Source organism: Papio anubis, chromosome 5, assembly GCF_008728515.1.
Source record: "Papio anubis isolate 15944 chromosome 5, Panubis1.0, whole genome shotgun sequence".
Lineage (NCBI taxonomy): Eukaryota > Metazoa > Chordata > Mammalia > Primates > Cercopithecidae > Papio > Papio anubis.
In genome coordinates this window covers 149,840,400-149,861,398 of record NC_044980.1, presented here as the reverse complement: position 1 = coordinate 149,861,398, position 20,999 = coordinate 149,840,400, and the positions used below count along the sequence as shown (strand labels likewise).

The 20,999-nt window shown below is 42.5% G+C and overlaps 1 protein-coding gene across 2 annotated transcripts in view; it reads right to left on the bottom strand.

Annotated features, from left to right (window-relative positions):
- The window catches only part of ITK (IL2 inducible T cell kinase), a 77,205-nt gene that overhangs the window by 37,148 nt on the left and 19,058 nt on the right, over positions 1 to 20,999 (bottom strand). For both annotated transcript variants that reach the window (XM_021939905.2, XM_021939906.2), the window contains exons 2-5: positions 8,772 to 8,876; positions 6,654 to 6,735; positions 3,717 to 3,845; positions 127 to 167 (exon numbers count right to left, since the gene is read on the bottom strand). In XM_021939905.2, the coding sequence (XP_021795597.2) occupies positions 127 to 167; positions 3,717 to 3,845; positions 6,654 to 6,735; positions 8,772 to 8,876 (357 nt within the window). The remainder of the gene's footprint in view (positions 1 to 126; positions 168 to 3,716; positions 3,846 to 6,653; positions 6,736 to 8,771; positions 8,877 to 20,999) is intronic.

Below are 20,999 nucleotides of genomic sequence, written 5' to 3'. Positions count from 1 at the left end.
ATCGTGACAGCCTGCTGCATACATCCAGGGTTTGAAAAATATGGGCAGAGGGGAACATGAAATAGGAACATGCCAATCAGGTAGCTTGTGGGCCGACCTGCACCCAGAGCTAGGGCTCTCACTCACCCTGTTGTCTTCAGGAGTAGGAGGAAGAGGCTTCTTTGAAGCTGAAAAGAGAAAAACAGGAAAAGAAAAAATGAGCATGAAAACCAATGGACCCAACCGGAAGTGAGCAGCCAGGGGGCTTTTCTGAGAAAAAGGGCCCAGGGAAAACAACAGAAGAAAGGGGGCCAGAAGGAGCAATAAGACACAGTGAAACCCGACTTGGCTTTGTCAGAAGCTGTCTTTTATCTCCTTGGGCCTGCTGGTTTTGGATTCCCTTTTCTAGTAGACACCAGAAGCTTCCAGAAGTCCATATTCAGGGACCCTGTCTCTCTGTATTCCCAGGAAAAGCCTGACAGTGGGGTTAGACTTGCACCCTTCCCTGTAGGCATAGAGACTTCTGGGAATGTCTCTGCCACCTGCTAAACTCAGGAGTGGGAATTGGTGACTCAGGGGGACAGTGACTCACTAGCTTCCTGACTCAGTTGTGAGCTTGAGGAGGGGGTGGCTAAGGTGGGAGGTCATTGTGCTGCTTTTTGAGTGGGCTGGAATCCACTTTTAGTTGCCTTAAGGCATCTGAATATGTGTTATTTCTGCTTCTTTCAAACTATACCAACCCAGCATCTCTCTGTCTTTGTCTTTCTGCTTATCTCTGTTTCCATGTCTCCCTCTGTTTAGCTCTCCTCTCTCTTCTCTCTTTCCTCCTTTCTCTTCTCTTCTCTCTCTTTCTCTTGCCCTCTCTCCTTCCTCTCATTTCTTCATACTCGTCTCTCACTATTTCTCCTTTGTAGCTCTGCAAAGGCCATTCCTGGACTCAATGAATCAAAGGTGTGTGGCTGTGTCTGGGGCTCTCTGTGGTACGGGAGGCACTGCACAGGCTTCAGGCTAATACAAAGACATCCTTAATAATGAGAGATGAGAAGAGAATGGGCTGCATAGGTAGGTGATGAGTTCCTCATTTCTGTAGGAGGTTGACTTGAAGTTGGACAGCCCACATCAGGGATACAGTAAAGGAGAGTCACACATTGACACTGGAGCCCAGCCCCGTGCAGACTTGGCAAGAAACAGTAGGCTGGGGTAGTGACCTGGGTATGCGATGACCAGAGAAGAAGGAAAACCCCTATAATAGGAAGCATGGCTCCCATTTAGAACTCAACTTGGAGCTGGGAGACTGGTGTTCTAACTCTGACTTCACTAATACTAGCTGTGAGCCTTGGCCACTTCCATCCCTGGATATTCTATGACTGGTGTCTCTTTCTTCTTCCTCTGGCCTTGCTTTTCCCTTCTTTCCTTTCCATCTGTGTGGGGTTGGTATGTGGAGAGATCAGGGCCAGTTCTGGTTGAAGACATGGGTGTTATTATGGGTTGGGTGTGGCTGGGTCTGTTTTTACTCAACCAAGTCTGCTGCTTCCCAAACACACACAAGTTCTGAGGCTATATCTCGGCCTTAGATTCTTTCAACCACCAATAAGGAAGACAAGTAGACACAATTACCATTTATCGAGAACTCTGTATATGTTGGCAGCTGTACTGCTTTCCACAACACCATTGAATCTCCCAGCCTTACACGTAGCTACCTATTATCATTATCCCCATTTTGCAGGTGAGGAAATGCACTTAGAGGCTCAGAGGGGTTATCCAAAGCCCAGTGCTCATAGACCCGCACTGGCAATGTGCTCGGTACCAGGAATCCTGTGAGCCTTCACCCAGGGAGGTGACCATGAGCTGTATTCACAGCGCAGTGTGTTTCTTGAAAACTCTAGTCTCAACTGTGTAAAACTCGGATCCACGAAGTTATTTAACCAAATCAGAAGAAGGTAGAGTAAGGAGATGCTAAAGGGGGAGACAGCAATGGGTTGCAATGCAAAAGCAAAACCATTAGCAGAGTGACTGCACGACACCCACAGCAGGACCCCAAGAGTGCTCAGGCCCTGGTTTCACGTGGGGAGCAGCTCAGCATGACCAGCCCTCCTGCACTGGAGTTCTGGTGAGTCATTCAGATGTTCCTAGCACCTCAGTCACATGTGTATCACTTGGAGGAGGGAAATACTGTGCGCCCCAAAGAGGAATAGCTGCAGCATGCATGGTGCAAACTACAGAATGGAAATACTGAGTCAAAGAATTTCAGAACTGGAAAGGGGCTTAGATATTATTTCATCCTAAGCCCCTCAGAACTCCTTGCTATTTTTGAGATGAGGACACTGGGGCCCCTTGATGGCCAAGTCACTCATCTGAGGGCCCAGAGCAAGGCATTGGCAGAAGTTTGGAGACCAGATCCCTGACTTTGGAAAGGGCTTTCACTCACTGAGGTAAGCCCATGCCGTTCTGTTATTACGGTGGAGCCCATCCATAGAAAATTTTCCATTTCTTTTTTATTAAATATTGGCCTACATGAATATGGTCACAGGACTAATGTGGAGGATCACTTGAATATTTACCAATTTCTAAAACTTATTAAGTATTATTCTTCTGGGCCCAGGGATGGATTACGTTGAAGGGCTTTTTTCCCCAAGATGCAGGGTGAAAAGTGGTGGTTTTTAAAGTGGTAATGAGAGGGGCTATGAATCAGGAAGCCACAGAAAACTGAGCCATGTGTTACATCCGCCTTGGGTTGCCAATTTTCAGTATTAAGTTTTAGTGCACAAAAGGAAGTGATAAATGAGAAGGAGAAACTATGGCAAAAGAGGTTGAGAAGAGAGGAACATGGAAGGAGAACAATCCACACGGTCCATCATTCCTATGCAACAATGGAATTTGCAGAGCACTTCCAGCAGTGTGACCTGGAGCATACTGAATTGCTCAAGGCAGCCCATTCCCTTACCCCAGATGGTTGAGAGGAACAAGAGCATAATGAATGTGAAATGCATTCGAGTGGAGTTGTACAGAACTGGAGGTTAAGGTTCGAAAGTCATTACTAAAATCCCGTTGCAGCCCAGTCCCCCAGACCTGAGCCTTTAATGTCAAAGGCAAAGAAATAGCTTTTTTTTTGTTTTCACTTTGCATTTAGACTGTGGCCTTCTCCTTTCTGAGATTGTGGAGGTCAAGAGCAAGTTTGAAGAGGAGGCAAGGAGAAACCACAGAGTAAAAAGTAAAAGAAAAAAAAAGTTCCTCTCACCTTTAAGGCTATAGAGTTGAATTTGTATAATTAAATATATGTGTGATAAGATGCCACTGTGAGAAATAAATATTTTATATCTCTTAAGGCTGCCTCTGTAATTTAAGACTTAAATAGACCATGCCATTCAAATGCAGGTTATAGCAGGGTTCCTCAAACCGTACTGTGCACATACGTCTCCTGGGATCTTGTTAAAATGAAAATTCTGATCTAGTAGGTCATGAGTGGGGCCAGATCATTTGCATTTCTAACTAGCTGCTAGGAGATGTTGATGCTGCTGGTCCAAAGAACACACTTTAAGTGGTCAGGAGCTATAAAGACATCAGCTTTGAGATGGAAGCACCAACAGACTGGTAGAAAACACAGATGATTCCTCTTGGAAAATTCTGAAAATGTAGAATTTTGCATTCCATTCCTGATACCCTCAATGATTGAAGGCCAAAAGCTTTTACCTTTCTATGGTCATTTCACAGAGTAGAGGGAATTCCCAGTCTCTTACCGTTCTTGGTTGGATCATATTGGGCACAGCCTGCTGCAAGCTTCTCCAGCTGAGAACAGCACCTCCACTTCCCATCCATCCAGAAATTAGGATGATATTTAGGCACCAGACTGTTATTATTCCTCGTTTCTGAAATAGATTGGCACCAACAGAAGAGTTATTTCCAGGTCAGTCTATCAAGGGCTACCAATTTTATACCATCTCGAGTTTAGACCTGGCTAAGTGAGCCTGAATGAGTATTGTCCAGACCATTCAGAAGCATGGGTTGACCTGAGCACATAAATGCACTGTGCTATTTACTGGGGTAGTTCATGTTACATTTAGGCATCAGCACATCTAGGCTCACATCCGACTCTGCCTTGCATTAGTTGTGTGTTCTTAGGTTGGGCAAACCCTCATCTGAGCCAATGAGATTGTTAAACACTGGGCTCTACAAAAGTGCCTTTAAGGGTAATGAGAAGGTTGAGAAGGTGGAATCACCATCCCTCCAACTCTCCTACCTTTAACCACAGCAACTTTGGTTTTTTCCCTTGTAGGTTTGTGGCTTTGAAGTAAGATTTTGGTTGGGGAAAAAGGGGGGCTCTGCTACTGAAACAAATACATACATAAGGCACAGAATAGTGTTGGGTGTAGTGGCTTATGCTTGTAATCCCAGTTCTTTGGGAGGCCAAGGCAAGAGGATCTCTTAAGCTGGAGATTAGCCTAGGCAATATAGTGAGACCCCTTCTCTACCAAAAAAAAAAAAAAAAAAAAAAAAAGAAAAGAAAAAAGTTAGCAGGGCATGGTGTCACACACCTGTAGTCCCAGCTTCTCAGGAGGCTGAGGTGGGAGGATCACTTGAGCCCAATAGGTCGAGGCTGCAATGAGCCATGCTTGTGCCACTGCACTCCAGCATGGGTAACAGAGTGAGACCCTGTCTGATATAGTTTGGCTCTGTGTTCCCACCCAAATCTCATCTTGAATTGTAATCTCCATAATTCCTACGTGTTGAGGGAGAGACCAGGTGGTGGTAACTGGATCACGGGGATATTTTCCCCCATGTTGTTCTTGTGATAGTAAGTGAGTTCTCATGAGACCTGATGGTTTTATAAGTATTGGGCAAGTTCCTCCTTCTGTCATTCTCTCTCCTGCCACCTTGTGAATAAGGTGACTGCCTCCCCTTTACCTTCCACCATGATTGTAAGTTTCCTGAGGCCTCTCAGCCATACAGAACTGTGAGTCAATTAAAGCTCTTTTCATTATACATTACCCACTCTTGGGCATATCTTTATAGCAGTGTGAAAATGGACTAATACATTGTCTCCTTGAATAAATAAATAAACAAACCACAGAACTAGATAGCTAATCTCTAATGTTCCTTCCAATTTTAACATCCTGTGTATGAAATCCCTTCACAGAGGGCAAAAAGCCAATGATCATAGCTGGGGCCCTTTTGATTACTTTTTTTTCTTCCTTTTTTTGGTGGGGTAAGACCAGGGTCTTGCTGGTTACCCAGGCTCGGCTCACTTGGCTCACTGCAGCCTTGACCTCCCAGGCTCAGATGATTCTCCCACCTCAGCCTCCCGGGTAGCTCAGAGCACAGGCCTGTGCCACCATGCCTGGCTAATGTTTTTATTTTTAGTAGAGATGAGATCTCACTATGTTACCCGGGCTGAAGTGCAGTGGCATGAGCATGGCTCATCATAGCATTGGACTCCTGAGTTCAAGTGATCCTCCCACCTTGGCCTCCCAAAGTGCTGGGATTACAGGTGTTAGCCACTGCAGCCAGCCCATTTTGATTACTTCTTACTTTTGTGTTTGCTCTATGTCCCATGACTGTTAGAACTGTAAGCCCTTTCCCATTTACCCAGCACTTGTCTGCTCATAACTCATTTGAGGCTCACAACAACCTTGGGATAAGATACACCTTGTATTTCTATTCTCATTTTTTTTCAGATAGAGGAATTGCAACTTCAGAGATAACAAATAGTTTGCTTATCCTTAGTCCTCATAGTTTCATAGAGGCAGATTAGTGTTTGAATCCAGATCTTCTGATACATCCAGTGCTTCAGGCTAAAGAACAATAATGGTAACATTGATCGAGTGCTTTCTTTGGGATGGGTATTGTCCTAAGTCCTCAATCATTCAGTTCTCACAACAGCTCCATGACTGTTTTTAGTCAAAATTTATAGAGACACACGAAGGTCAAGGAATTTACCCAGAGTCACATGCTAATCATTGGCAGAGCTGGGATTTTCACTTTCATGCCTGGCTCCACATCCCATGTGCTTAAACACTACTGCCTCTAACTGTGCCGTCAGGAAGGTAAGGCTTAAGAAATACCCTTACCAATGGTCTGAAACGCTTGAAAGCTAGCTGATATTTATTGCGTGCTGTCTGGGCCAACCTAGTTCCCAGGACTTTGCTCACATCAGCTCCAAAGGCAGGTGCTGTTATCCCTTCCTTTTCTCCCTTTTAAATAAATGGGAAACTGAAGCACAGGCAATTAAGGAACTTACCCAAGAGTACATAGCAAGTGACAGACTGGGATTTAAACCCAGGTCATTTCACACTAGGGCCTATGCTCTGCTTCTTCATACTATACGAGGAGTTGGCAAACTTGTTCTTAAAAGGCCAGACAGTAAATATTTTAGGTTTTACCGACCATGAGACAAAATCAAGGGTCTTATGTAGGTACTTATTTAACTATTTGAAATGAGTTATATACAAATATGCTCAGAGCCTGACAAGAACAGACAGCAGGCTGGATTTGGTCAGCCCTGAATGATATCAGTTATTGCCTCCTGGGCCCGGAATGAAACCGTGGAAACTTCCACTAACCCCAAAAGGGAAACCAGCCATCAGCTGCTCTCATACCACAGTCTATTCTATTGTGGAACCCAACCCTACTATAGGATCAAGGGTGTCAGTGATTCAATGGCAAAGGAGTTTAATTACCTTCTTTAAGGGCCAGCACCCAGCGCTGCCGGCTCTCACGATCTGGAGCAAACACATATAGGAGGTAGTTGTCATGCATGACCTGGAGACACACACAGAATCCAAGGTGAGCAGTGTGCATGGAGATAGTTGACTGACAGCAGACCTACTGAGCTGAGAGTGGGGTCTCGAGTGTTTATCGTCACATAGGCAAACATTTGGGTAATTAGGGGGCCAGTATCCTTTTCATCCAGATGTTTGGGTGCTACGAAAACACAGGGTAAGCGGTTTCGGCTGCTTGTCTCAGATTCCATGCCCCAAGAGAGCAATCGCTAACTAAAACAGCAGGAGAAAGTTCTCCTCTTGACTAGAAAGCACATTTATTTCTCATCTTAAGTTTTTAGTGATTAAAAAAAATATTTCTGGCACATGAAAGAGAAAGATATTATATGACAAATGTGTAATGAGAGTTTTGAAAACTTCTTATTTTGAAATAGTTTAAGATTCACAAGAAGTTCCAGAAATAGTACAGAGTTCCTGTGTACTTTTCACCTACTTTTCTCCACTGATGACATCTTACATAACCACAGCACATTTTTCAAAACCAAGAGACTGTCATTGGTATAATACTTTAACTAAACTGCAGTCTTCTTTATATTTCACCACTTTTTTAGGCACTCATTATCATTGGGACTTCGAACAACTGAAAAATACATGCTATTCCTTTTATTTTCAGTCCTCAAAATTCCAACTCATGAGGGTCACTTTTCCAGTAGGAAAAAAGTTCTTTTCTATGCCACGTTAAATATATACTCATCCCTCAGGTTGGTAAGCAAGAATGGTACCCTGAAATGTGCAAGGAGATATCCATGCCTTTGAAGCCAGAAGTGCCAAGATTCATACATAAGGTAAGGACTTTAAAGATACCCTCCACTAACTCTGTTCAGTAGAATTTTGGGAGGCCGAGGCGGGTCGATCACAAGATCAGGAGTTTGAGACCAGTCTGACCAACATGGTAAAACCCCGCCTCTACTAAAAACACAAAAATTAGCCGGGAGTGGTGGCACGTGCCCATAGTCCCAGCTACTCAGGAGGCTGAGGCAGGAGAATCACTTGAACTGGGGAGGCAGAGGTTACAGTGAGCCAGGATTGCGCCACTGCACTCCAGTCTGGGCAACAGAGTGAGACTCTGTCTCAAAAAAAAAAGAACTTTCCGCAGTGATAGGAGCATTCTATTGCCAGTGCTGTTTCAGTACAGTAGCTGCCAGCCATGTCCGGCTATTGAACATGTGAAATGTGCCCAGTGTGACTAAGAAGCAGAATTTTTAATGTCATTTAATACATATAAATGTGAACATGCTTGTGTGGCTAGTGGCTACTGTACTAGACAGTGCATTTCCAGATAATCCTCAGATTATAAAATCTGAATCTTTGTGCCTCAGAATCTCCAAGCAATTCATACCCAGCAATTGCAATATGTTGCTTCAAATCATGAGTAAACTGCACTTAAAGCACGTTAGGTTTGGGGCCCCGATAGCAGCTTTCTTTCTTTCCTCACTAATTAGGCCTTCCCTTGAGGAAGAGAAGACATGAGGGAAAGGGGTATGAGGAATAACCACCTTTTTAAGATTTTGTGCTTAATGTGTGTTCAGTAAGTGAAAGAATTAACAAATAAATGTCATTGATTGAAGGAACACATATGTTTCCTAATGGGATTTGTCTAAGTTCTAACCTTGGAGCAGAGAGTCATCCCTGTCCACCCTCTGTCACAGTGACTGAGGCCTTTTGTTTTGTTTTGTTTTTTTGATGGAGTCTCACTCTGTTACCCAGGCTGGAGTGAATGGCGCGATCTCAGCTCACTGCAACCACTGCCTCCTTCAAATGATTCTCCTGTCTCAGCCACCCGAGTAGCTGGGATAACAGGCACCCACCAGGACGCCCAGCTAACTTTTTGTGTTTTTAGTAGAGACGGGGTTTCACCATGTTGGCCAGGCTGGTCTCGAACTCCTGACCTCGTGATTTGCCTGCCTCGGCCTCCCAAAGTGCTGGGATTACAGGCGCGAGCCACTGCACCTGCACGTGACTGAGGACTTTAACCGCGGTCCAGGAAATGGGGAACTACCCACCTGATGGACTTACCTGAAACGGGTATTTATAGTGGCATGGGATGCTGATGTCACTTTTCACAATCTCGACACATTTGATTCGGGACAACTCAATGGACCCCTTCAGCGTGCGCTTCTTCTGTGGGGAGACAAGCACATCCCATTCATGTAAGAGAGAAGACAATATTTTTGTCCAGATTGCTCCAGAAATCTACTACTAGATAAGATCCACTGAGTTTTTAACAAATTCCAACCCTCCAAACCAAATATCCAAAACTGCCTCTTGGCCCTAAGTGTGGGATAAACACTCTGAGCAGACTGCTGGGAAAACATGCCTTCAGAGTCTTCTTCTTGGTGACAGGCTTCCACTCATTGAGACACTGGGTCATGTACCCCACTGCCCTTGTGACAAACGGCAGCATCGGCAGAACTCGTAGCTGAGATGCGTAGAGAAATCCATGGACACATATGTGACAATTTTCTCTTCTCCGTGTCTATCCATGACCATATTAGCATAGTAATTGAGCTGGGGCCTGACCTGGATTGTGGTGCATACCCTTAGCGGCACCTTTTTTTTTTTTTCCTGCCTCTGGCTTCTCCATGTCCTTTAATTATCCGCAGTTCCACAATGACACTCCCAAAGGATATTCCTGACTCTGCTCTACAACTACCTCTTCTCCACGTCCTCCCCAACCTCCCCATCAAATATTACTGGGCCTGTGTCTTATTGTCTTGGAAACTTGCTAGCTGTATTTCCCTGATAACTAATTCACATGATGGTATTTGTGATTTATAATGATGTTACGTGTTACCTATTTCTAAGGATCCTTGTGCTTGGAGAAGGGATCTCAGGGGATTTGATGCCTTACCTAATGGAACAAATTCCATTGGTGGTCTATCAGACTCCAAGGAAAGATAGTTAGGAAAGTGCTTTTGGATCGAAGAAGCCTTTCACAGGTGCCTAGAATTGAGCTGCCATTGAGAATAGACTTTAATTCAGCTCTGGAACCAGTTGCAAAATACGTCATTATACCCACTACCAGTCAATCCCAAAAGACACGATTCTGAATGTCATAGTCTCAAATGCTGAAATCCTGAAAGATAAAAATCCCTAAAGTCTAAGTCCCTAACGTCTAAAATCTCAAAAATCACGATTAGTGAATTTTCTGTTGTATGCAGGATAGCCTCATTATGTTAGTTGCATCATGTTAGGCAGAACTACTGCTTTATTATTGTCTTCATTTGGAAATTACGTGTGGTTTAAGATGTGTATGGGTGCCAAATCGATGAGGAGTGGACTTGTTGACTTAATTTTAGGTGTCAAATTGACTGGATTAAGGAGTATCTAAAGCTGGACATGGTGGCTCACACCTGTAATCCCAGCACTTTGGGAGACCAACATGGGAAGATCACCTGAGATCAGGAGTTCGAGACCAGCCTAGTGAAACCCCACCTCTACTAAAAATACAAAAATTAGCTGGGTGTGGTGGCAGGCGCCTTAATCCCAGCTACTCTGGAGACTGAGGCAGAAGAATCGCTTGAACCTGGGAAGCGGAGGTTGTAGTGAATTGAGATTGTGCTACTTTGCTCCAGCCTAGGCAAAAGAGTAAAATTCTGTCTCAAAAAAAAAAAAAAGACGTGTCTAGATACCTGATAAAGCATTATTTTGGGTGTGTCTGTGAGGGTGTTTACAGAGTAGATTAGTACATGTATCAGAATGGACGAGGTGGGGGAGATCTGCTATCAGTGTTGGTGGACACCATTGAATTAGCCAGGGACCCAAAAAGAACAAATACTGAAGGCAAATTAGTCTCTCTCTGAGAGTTGGCACAGACTTTTCTTCTGCTGTTTTTGATCCATCTCATTAAAAGACTTAGGTTGTCTATCGTAGTATTTCAGATAACCTGGCTATATAAGCTATTTGGTTTTTTAAAAAATTTAAAGGTGAAATATATTGCATATTAGTTTTTTGTTTTAAAAATCAACTTTATTGGCCGGGCGCAGTGGCTCAAGCCTGTAATCCCAGCACTTTGGGAGGCCGAGACGGGCGGATCACGAGGTCGGGAGATCGAGACCATCCTGGTTAACACGGTGAAACCCCGTCTCTACTAAAAAATACAAAAAACTAGCCGGGTGAAGTGGCGGGTGCCTGTAGTCCCAGCTACTCGGGAGGCTGAGGCAGGAGAATGGCGTGAACCCGAGAGGAGGAGCTTGCAGTGAGCTGAGATCCGGCCACTGCACTCCAGCCTGGGTGACAGAGCAAGACTCCGTCTCAAAAAAAAAAAAAAAAAAAAATCAACTTTATTAAAGTATAATTTACATACAATAAAATTTACCAATGTACATTTCAGTGAGTTTTGACAAATGTATACAGTTGTGTAATAACCTCCGTAATTAAGATACAGGAAAAGAAATAACCAAAATCAGAGCTGAACCAAAGGAGATTGAGACACAAAAAACCATGCAAAAGATCAATGAATCCAGGAGTTGGTTTTTTGAAAAAATTAATAGGATAGATAGGCCACTAGCTACACTCGTAAAGAAGAAAAGAAGGAAGATCCAATTAAACACAACTAGAAATGACAATGAGGATGTTACCACTGACCCCACAGAAATACAAGTAATCAAAGAGACTACTATGAACACCTCTGTGCACACATATTAGAAAACCTAGAAGAAATGAATCCATTCCTGGACAACATACACCCTCCCAAGACTGAACCAGGAAGAAATTAATTCCCTGAACAGATCCATAACAAGCTCCAAAATTGAATCAGTAATAAATAGCCTACCACCCAAAAAAAGCCCAGGACCAGATGGATTCACAGCCGAATTCTACCAGATGTACAAAGAAGAGCCAATATAATTCCTACCGAAACCATTCCAAAAAATTGAGGAGAAGCGTCTCCCCCACAACTTATTCTATGAGGCCAGCATCATCCTAATACCAAAACCTGGCAGAGATACAACAAAAAAGAAAACTTCAGGCCAATATTGATGAACATTGAAGCAAAAATTCTCAACAAAATACTTGCAAACCAAATCCAGCAGCACATCAAAAAGCTAATCCAGCCAGGCGCGGTGGCTCATGCCTGTAATCCCAGCGCTTTGGGAGGCTGAGGAGGGCGGATCACTTGAGCCCAGGAATTCGAGACTAGCCTGGGCAACATGGTGAAACTCTGTTTCTACAAAAAATTACAAAGATTAACTGGATATGGTGGTGCAAACCTCTAGTCCCAGCTTCTAGGGAGGCTGAGGTGGACAGAAGTTGCAGTTAGCCAAAATCATGACACTGCACTCCAGCATGGGTGACAGAGCAAGACTGACTCAAAAAAAAAAAAAAAAAAAGCTAATCCACCATGATCAAGTAGGCTTTAGGGATGCAAGATTGGTTCAACATATGCAAATTAATAAATGTAATTCATCACATAAATAGAAATAAAGGCAAAAACCACGATTATCTCAATAGATACAAAAAAGGCTTGCAATAAAATTCCACATCCCTTCATGTTTAAAACTCTCAGTAAACTAGATATTAATGGAACATAACTCAAAATGATAAGAGCCGTCTATGACAAACCACAGCCAACATCATACTGAATGGGCAAAAGCTGAAGGCATTCGCCTTGAATACCAGCTATTTCTTTAGCTGCTCAAGTTTTGAGCAGCCTTTTTGTCTGCTCAAAACTGTTATACCCATGTGACTGTCCTTAGTATACCTAAGTGTTTATGTTTGCAAAAGAATGTATATTATTACTGCCTATTTTATCGCACACAGTGGCCTATGAAGCATTTCGTCATGTCTTTATACATTTCTCAAATAAATCCACTTTTAAAATGTAAGCAAATGTCTCTTAAAAAAGTTTTAGAATTATTTTTTCCAGAATTATATTTTTGGGAATTTTTATGTTTTGGATTTCAATATCTGGAACTATGGTGATCAGGATTGTGGCTCAAACCCCATTCTACCTTATTCTTTTAAAGGAGGTAGCAAATGATGGTGAAATGAGCACAAGTTTGGAAAAGCTATGTTCAAAGTAGGTCTCTGCCTCTTACCATAGGAGCTCTGCGACCTTGGGCAATTCATTAAACTTCCTAGAACCCTGGTTTCTACATCCGATAAGTGGGGATAATACTTACCTTTTGAGAGTTGATTGGAGAATAAAATGGGATGATGTAAACAAATTAACTGGCTTATAACAGGTGCCCTCAATAAAGGGTACTTTCCCAATTAAAGAAGTTAAGGAAGCCTTAACTATCGCAAGAGATTTGTGTTATATGAAGGGGCTTGGTTAGTATCCAGGGACCCATTACATCATCAAATTCTCCCGAAGTGAATTCAGTCTTTACTTCCTGTTTTTGGGTCCTCAGCCCGGAAGCTGATCTTTGATTTAGTAGCTGAGGAACACAACTGAGATAAAAAAAATTCAAGATGCCAGAAGCAGACCCTATCAAATACAGGAAAGCTTTGTGGTGTTTGGTTTTTACTTTTTTAAGTAAAAACAACTTTATCCATTTTTGAAAGTACGAAATCTATTTATGTTTATTGTGACGAATAAAAACACTATAGAGGCTCAGTATGGTGACTGATGCCTGTAATCCCAGATCTTTTTTTTTTTTCTCTGTTTTTTTGAGACAGAGTCTTGCTCTGTCGCCAGGCTGGAGTGCGGTGGTGAGATCTCGGCTCACTGCAACCTCCGCCTCCCGGGTTCAAGCGATTTTCCTGCCTCAGCCTCTTGAGTAGCTGAGACTACAGATGCCTGCCACCACGCCCAGCTAATTTTTTGTATTTTTAGTAGAGAGGGGGTTTAGTAGAGAGGGGGTTAGCCAGTATGGTCTGTATCTCCTGACCTCGTGGTCCACCCACCTCAGCCTCCCAAAGTGCTGGGATTATAGGCGTGAGCCACCGTGCCGGCCCCCAAATTTTTTTGTCTTTTAGTAGAGATGGGGTTTCACCATGTTGCCCAGGGTGGCTTGGAACTCCTGAGCTCAGGCAATCTGCCCGCCTTAGCCTCCCAAAGTGTTGGGATTACAGGCGTGAGCCAACATGCCCAGCCAATCCCAGATCTTTGAGAGGCTGAGGTGGGAGGTCGTTTGAGCCCAGGAATTTGAGAGCAGGCTGGGCAACACAGTGAGACAATACAAAAAATTACATAAATTAGCCAAGCCTGGTGGTGTGCGCCTGTAGTCCCAGCTACTTGGGAGGGTGAAGTGGGAGAATCGCTTGGGCCCGAAGTTCCAGGCTGCAGTGAGCTGTGATAGAGCTGGTGGCATCAACTCCAGCCTGGGTGACAGAGCAAGACACTGTTTCAAACAAGCAAACAAACAAAACAAAATACTATAGAGGCATGAGAAGAAAATATTTGTAGTGTGTTATTATCCCAACCTTCCCCATAACCCTGAGGTAGCCAAGGTTAATCATTTGGAGTATATTTGTCTTTTCCCTGCACTTTTATAGAGTATATATAAAGGAAAATGAGTGTTTACTCTACTTATCAGTCTAGAACTTGCTTTTGTAGTCTAATACTAAATTAGGAGACTTGTCTTCCCGCAAAAGCCTCTGCAAACGTGCCCTTTGGGCTCAAACTATCTTCTCATTTAGAGTTAGGAATGCATGCTCTGGTCCTGACCATAATCACAGTTCTTTGGAATGGTTAACCTGTTTTTCACAAATAGTAGAGCACAGCAGAGCTGCCTTTTCAAGAACTATCTGCAGCTACTGGTAAACAGGCAGCCCGAGCTTGAGGTTGCCGTGTTTTGACTTCTGTTGGGTTCTTTCCTTAGAGCACGTATAGTGAAATAAAAACAACAGGCTCATGGCACGTGACATGACAACACCATTTGCTGACATTTTTGTCTTTGGAACCTACTAAGTCCTGAGCTCCCTAAGGTCAGAGACCAGGGCATCTTCCCATATACCCAGTGCCCAGCAGTGGCTAGCCCTATGTGGAGCTTAATTAGCTCAAAACAAAGGGTGTCAGATTGGAGCACAGTTTAAACAATCTTAACCAGATTTAAGGCTAGTAGATTTAGCCATTCAGGAAGTATTTATGGAGGGCCAGCTATGAGTGAGGTGCTATTCTGAGTTCAGGAAATGAACTGACGAACGTAGTAGACTCTCACAGAGCTCGTGGTATACTCGGGAAGGCAGACAAGACAAAGAAGTGCTGGAAAGAGAATAGAACAGTTGATGTGACCGAACTGTGGCCAAGGCAGACTTCTCTGGAGAAAGAAAGGGCATTTAAGAGACCAAAAAGTCGAACAGGAGCCATGTGGGAGAAGGTCTAGGGGAGTGAGTATCCTAGGTAGAGCAAGCAGCCAGGGCAAAATTATGGAGTAGAAAAATACTGGATAAGTCTGGCTTGTTAACAGCCTAGCAGCATTGTGATGAGGGCAGACAGTGGAGGCAAATACTAACTGGAATTGTGAATAGGGATAAAAATTCTATGTGAAGTTCTAAAGTGATATTGTCCAATAGAAATGTAACATGAGCCATATATGTAACTTACATTTTTTTTCTACTAGGCACATTCAAAAATGCAAAACATAACAAGTAATAATTTTAACAATATATTTTGTTTAACCCAATATCTAAAATATTATCATTTCAAATTGTTAGGTGATTTCTGACAGAATTTAAAACAGAATTACCATTTGACCCAGCAATCCTATTATTGGGCATATACCCAAAGGAATATACATTATTCTACCATAAAGACACATATACACATATGTTCATCACAGCACTAATCACAATAGCAACGATATAGAATTAACCTTAATGCCCATTAACAATAGAATGGATAAAGAAACGTGAGGCCAGACGTGGTGGCTCACATCTGTAATCCCAGCACTTTGGGAAGCCAAGGCTGCAGATCACTTGAGGCCAGGGGTTCGAGACCAGCCTGGGCAACATGGTGAAACCCCGTCTCTACTAAAAACATAAAAATTAGCTGGACGTGATGGTGCACACCTGTAATCTCAGGCACTTGGGTGGCCAAGGCACAAGAATCACTTGAATTCTGGAGGCAGAGTTTGCGGTGAGCTGAGATCGTGCCACTGCATTCCTGCCTGGGTGACAGAGTAAGATTCTGTCTCAAAAAAAAAAAAAAAAAAAAAAGAAAAGAAAAGAAAAAGAAAATGTGGTACACATACACCATGGAAAATTCTGCAGTCATAGAAAAGTATGAGATTGTGTCCTTTGCAGCATCATGGGTAAAGCTGGAGGCCATCAGCCCAAGTGAACTAACACAGGAATTGAAAACCAAATACTGCATGTTCTCACTTGTAAGTGGGAGCTAAACAGTGAGCACATATGGGTATAAAGAAGGGCACCACAGACCCCAGCACCTATTCAAGGGTGGAGGGTGAGAATTGAAAAACTGCCTACTGGTACTATGCTTATTACCTGGGTGATGAAATAATCTGTATACCAAACCCCTGCAACATGCAATTTACCTATATAAAAACCTGCACGTGTACCCCTGAACCTAAAATAAAAGTTTCAAAGAAATTAATTTGTATGTTGACCTTGTATCTTTTGACATGGATGAATTTGTTTAATAGTTCTAGTGGGTTTGTAGTAAATTCCTTACAATTTTTTTTTGTGTGTGTGGAAAATTATGTGGTGTGCCATGAAAAACAGTTCTACTTTTTTATCTCAATCTGGAGAATTTCATTTCGCTTTATAGTATCATTTATCTGGCTAGTACTTGCAGAACAGTGTTGAATAGAGTGTTAAAAGTGGAAATTGGCCGGGCACAGTGGCTAATCCCAAAGTGCTGTAATCCCAGCACTTTGGGAGGTCGAGGCAGGTGGATTACTTGCAGTCAGAAGTTTGAGACCAGCCTAGCTAACATGGTAAAATTTCGTCTCTAAGAAAATACAAAATTTAGCTGGGTATGGTGGTGCACGCCTGTAATCCTAGCTGCTCGGGAGGCTGAGGCAGGAGAATCGCTTGAACCCAGGAGGTGGAAGTTGCAGTGAGTCAAGATTGTGCCACTGCACTCCAGCCGGGGTGACAGAGCAAGACTCCAGAAAAAATAAAAAAAAGTGGAAATTTATGTCTTGTTCCCAAACTTACAGATAAAGCACTCAGTCTTTCACCATTAAGTATAATGTTAGTTGTAGGTTTTCATAGATGACTTTTTGCAAGACTCAAAATTTTTTTTCTATTAATGTACTGGGGGTTTTATCACAATGAGTGTTGGATTTGTCAAATGTTTTTCTTTGTTTATTGAAATTTTCTTTTTTGATATTTATTCAAGTAATGTTGTATATTGTCTTAATTGACTTTAGGATAGTGAGCCAACATTGCATTTGTGAGAATAAAATCTTACTTGGTTATAGTATATTAAAAAAATTGTTATCCACAAAAAAATTAATGCGATATTTTTTTTTGTACTTAAGTCTTTGAAATTGTGTATTTTGTGCATATCTCAATTTGCACTTGCCATACTTCAGGTGCTCAGTGGACCCATGTAGCTAGTGGTTACGTTAGTGGACAGCGAGACTCCAAGATTTCCAAGGAGGAGTTCTCCTCCCAACTCACATGGCCTCCTTTGTGCCTGTGCCTTAACAGTCTGTCAGATGAGCTTGCTCTCGGGCTTGCTCTTCTATTGGGATGGATTTCATGTTCCACCATTAACGTCACTCTCATTCCTAAATGAGTGCTTGGGACCCACCACTACAATCCATCCTGACGGGCTGGTCGGTCTTTCCAAAGACCCTGAGGTTGGTTCTTCTGGCATCTCACAAGATCCAATACTTGGTAAACAGCAGGACCAGCTATGTCCTTCCTAGTTGGCCCCTGAGGAGTGGCCGGTCACTAAGCCTGACACAGTTCAGTCTCTGGGAAAGGGTGATTGCCTATAATCATCCCAAACAACTGTGCTATTTCTGAAAAATGCCAGGGTAAAACTTTCCAAAGAAACCACACAAAAGCCACCAGAGAAAGGGAGAGGCCAAGTACAACCTGCTCTCATTCTTACTTGTTATTCTGTCTGCATTACTTGGGGCGAAAGTCACAGGACCTTGCTTACCCTTGTCTCTTTTCTTGGCCATGTTCAAAGATATGCCGTTCTCATAGTCTAATGTTTCATCCCAAGCATCTGACACGTGTCAGACACAATTAAAGATGCGGATGCTTACAAATTTGCACAGGGGTAAGCTTGTGCAATCTGCTTTTATATCTTTTTTCTTTTTATGTTACTGTTTCTCTCTCTCTCTTTTCCCCTTTCTTTTCTTCTTTTCTTTCTTTCTTTCCTTCTTTTTTTTTTCTCTCTTTTTTTTTTTTAACAAACCCTTGTATCAAGGGCTGACTTTCAATAGATCTCACAGCGAGGGAGCTGCTCTGCTATGTACAAAACCCCAACCCAGAAACAAGTTGTTTACAAATGGGTCAGCATCAGGTTCCCCATAAACGTGCATTGCTTGATAGATAGATGAGGGGGCAGGGTGGCTTTTTATGTTAATATTTTGTATGAAATAGAGCTTGCATTATAAGTTTCAAAGAGAGAAACAGGAAAAAAGTGAAAAACATTTTCTATATTCCAGGCACTCAACATTCCATCCCATTTCATCACGATCCTATAACATATTATCTCCCCATTTTATAGATGAGAAAATTGAAGTTCACAGAGGCCAACCTTCTTAATACGTAGAAGAGCAGTGTACAAGCTCCATTCTATGACTCCAGAGCCTGTTAACCTAACTACTATGCTTCCTGGCTTAGCGCTTGCTGGGACTTTGCACAGAAGACTGTCATTCCCTGAACTCAGCGCTGGAAAATCAATTGCGTGACCCATTTCACCAAGCCGTGGCCTAGCAGAGCTTTGTTTCTGTCCCATTTGGTTGAGCAATGCTTATGCTGGATTGCAAAGGTGGAACACACTCCCTGGTTCCTCAGAATAGCCACTTCTCTTTGCTCCAACAACATTGGCTCCTTTGCTGCTGGACTAGTCCAGCAGATACGCCGATGAGAAGTTATGTGTCTGCTACCCATGGGAAAAGGACGTCTCCACCTTTCTGAAAAACAGCAGTTTTCAGCTTTCTCCTCTGGTGAGGCAGAGTGGGGGAGAACTGGAGCTTTCAAGTAGGGCAGACTTGGGTTTGCATCCTAACTTCATTCCTTGCCAGCTGTACAACCTGAGGCAAGTGTCTCAGCCTCTCAGTTGCTTCGTTTTTCAAAAGTGACATAAGAATAGTCTCTGAATCATTGAGCTAATTAAGAGAATTTTTAAAAATTACATAAACCTACTAGCAAATGCTAGTAGCAATAGTTCATGCCTGTAATCCCAGCACTTTGGGAGGCCAAGGAAGGAGGGTCGCCTGAGGTCGGGAGTTCAACAGTCTAGATAACATAGTAAGGCCCTGTCTCTACAAAAAATGTTAAAAAGTTAGCCAGGTGTGGTGGTACATGTCTGTAGTCCCAGCTACTCAGGAGGCTGAGGCAGGAGGACCAATTGAGCCTGGAGGGTTGAGGCTGCAGTGAGTCATTATCATGTCCCTGCACTCTGGGTGACAGAGTGAGACACTGTCTCAAACAAACAAAACAAAACAAAACAAAAAGATATGATCATTACTGTCTCTATGGACAAATTAGTGTCTCGTAAAACACCAGAGCAATTTGCAATGAGCTGTTCCTGGTTCCTACCTCCTCAGCCCATCTTCAGCTAGACCTAACGTCCTTCTACTGTGAAGCTCTGGGAAAGTCTGGAGCTAAGGCCATTAATTTCAAGTCTCCCTGCACCACCTTAAAGCCAGGAAACTGATCCATCCCACACCTGCCTTCTTTTCTCTCTTATTTTCCATAAGACCTCTCACTCATCACTGGCCCACCGTTGGCTGGCTTTCTCCGCCTCAGCATTTCACACTGTGGGTTACCATGTGGCTGGATGTGCTATGAGGAAAACAATTTCACTTCCTTTAAAGTCTGCCATTTTTAAATAGTAACACCCTGGCCACCCAAATGAAAAAAGTGAGAATTTTCAAAAGGAAAGAAGGAAAGGAACAAAGAAGGAAAGAAAAGAAAAGAAAAAGAATTATACTCACACACAGTTTTCAGAGGACAATTTAGGATCATCTATTAAAATGTATTTTCTCATAAGAAACTATTAAGAGCAGACACCTGTGTGGGTGATCCTGGGGGTTGGGAGTAGGGAGTGGGAAGAAAGCTTTCTTTCTTTCTTTTTTTTTTTTTTTTTTTCTTAAGAGGTAGGGTCTTTCTCTGTTGCCCAGACTGGCCTTGAACTCCTGGTCTCAAGCAATCCACCCACCTTGGCCTCCCAAGGAGCTTTTCTTTTTACCTTGTATCCTTCTGTACTCTTTGAATATTTTGCCATGAGCATGTATTTATTTTCTTATATTAAAAACAATTAACTAAAATGAATAAATACATTTCTCTGATCAGATTTATTCTATGGAAACATTTGTTCAAAATATATAAAGATATAATAAAAAGGATGTTCACAGCAACATTATTTATTACACTAAAATAAACTGGAGAAACTTAAATTCCATCAATAGACAAATGGTTAAATTAGTTATGGTTCATCCATTCTGTGACTACTCTGTAACCATTAACAGATAATAAAGTTCGTCTATACGGAGGGACAAAAGTATACACCAAATGTTAAAGAGTAGATTTAAAGCAACAGATGGAGCATCATCCCATTTTTGGAAAAAGAGATTATAATATTAGCATATGCAATATCCAAAGAAATAATACAAGAAGAAAAGCATTCCAAGCTACTAACACTGGTTCTTTGTGGTGGGTTCCACTGTGGCAGAATTTTACAAACTTATCTATTCTTATGATATTTGAAGTTTTTACAGAGAGTGTGAAGCAGGAGGAAAAGCAGGGAAATGAAAATAATGTTTTAATACTGTCGGAAGTTTTAAAAACATCACAGTGTCAACTCGGATGATTATGGGAGAGGAATAAGGGGTATGCATCAAATGCTGGGTGTGCAAGATGATGCACGCCCTTGTAACCGCATAACCCCATTAGCGGTGAGCAGCAGCTAGAGAGCACCTGCCACCTGCTCATCTATATCCATGGGGGCTCAAGTTCATGACAGTATCTCTCATGTTCTTCTTGAGGGATAGCCATTTTCTTCATAGATGCTAATAAAGTAATTCAGTGTGCTTTTATATGGATATATTTATCTTATAAGTGAAATGATAACTCAGGAATAATGTCCAAGCCCCATTCTTACTAGATGAAGGTAACATGATCCTAGCATGATGAAAACATGTGTGT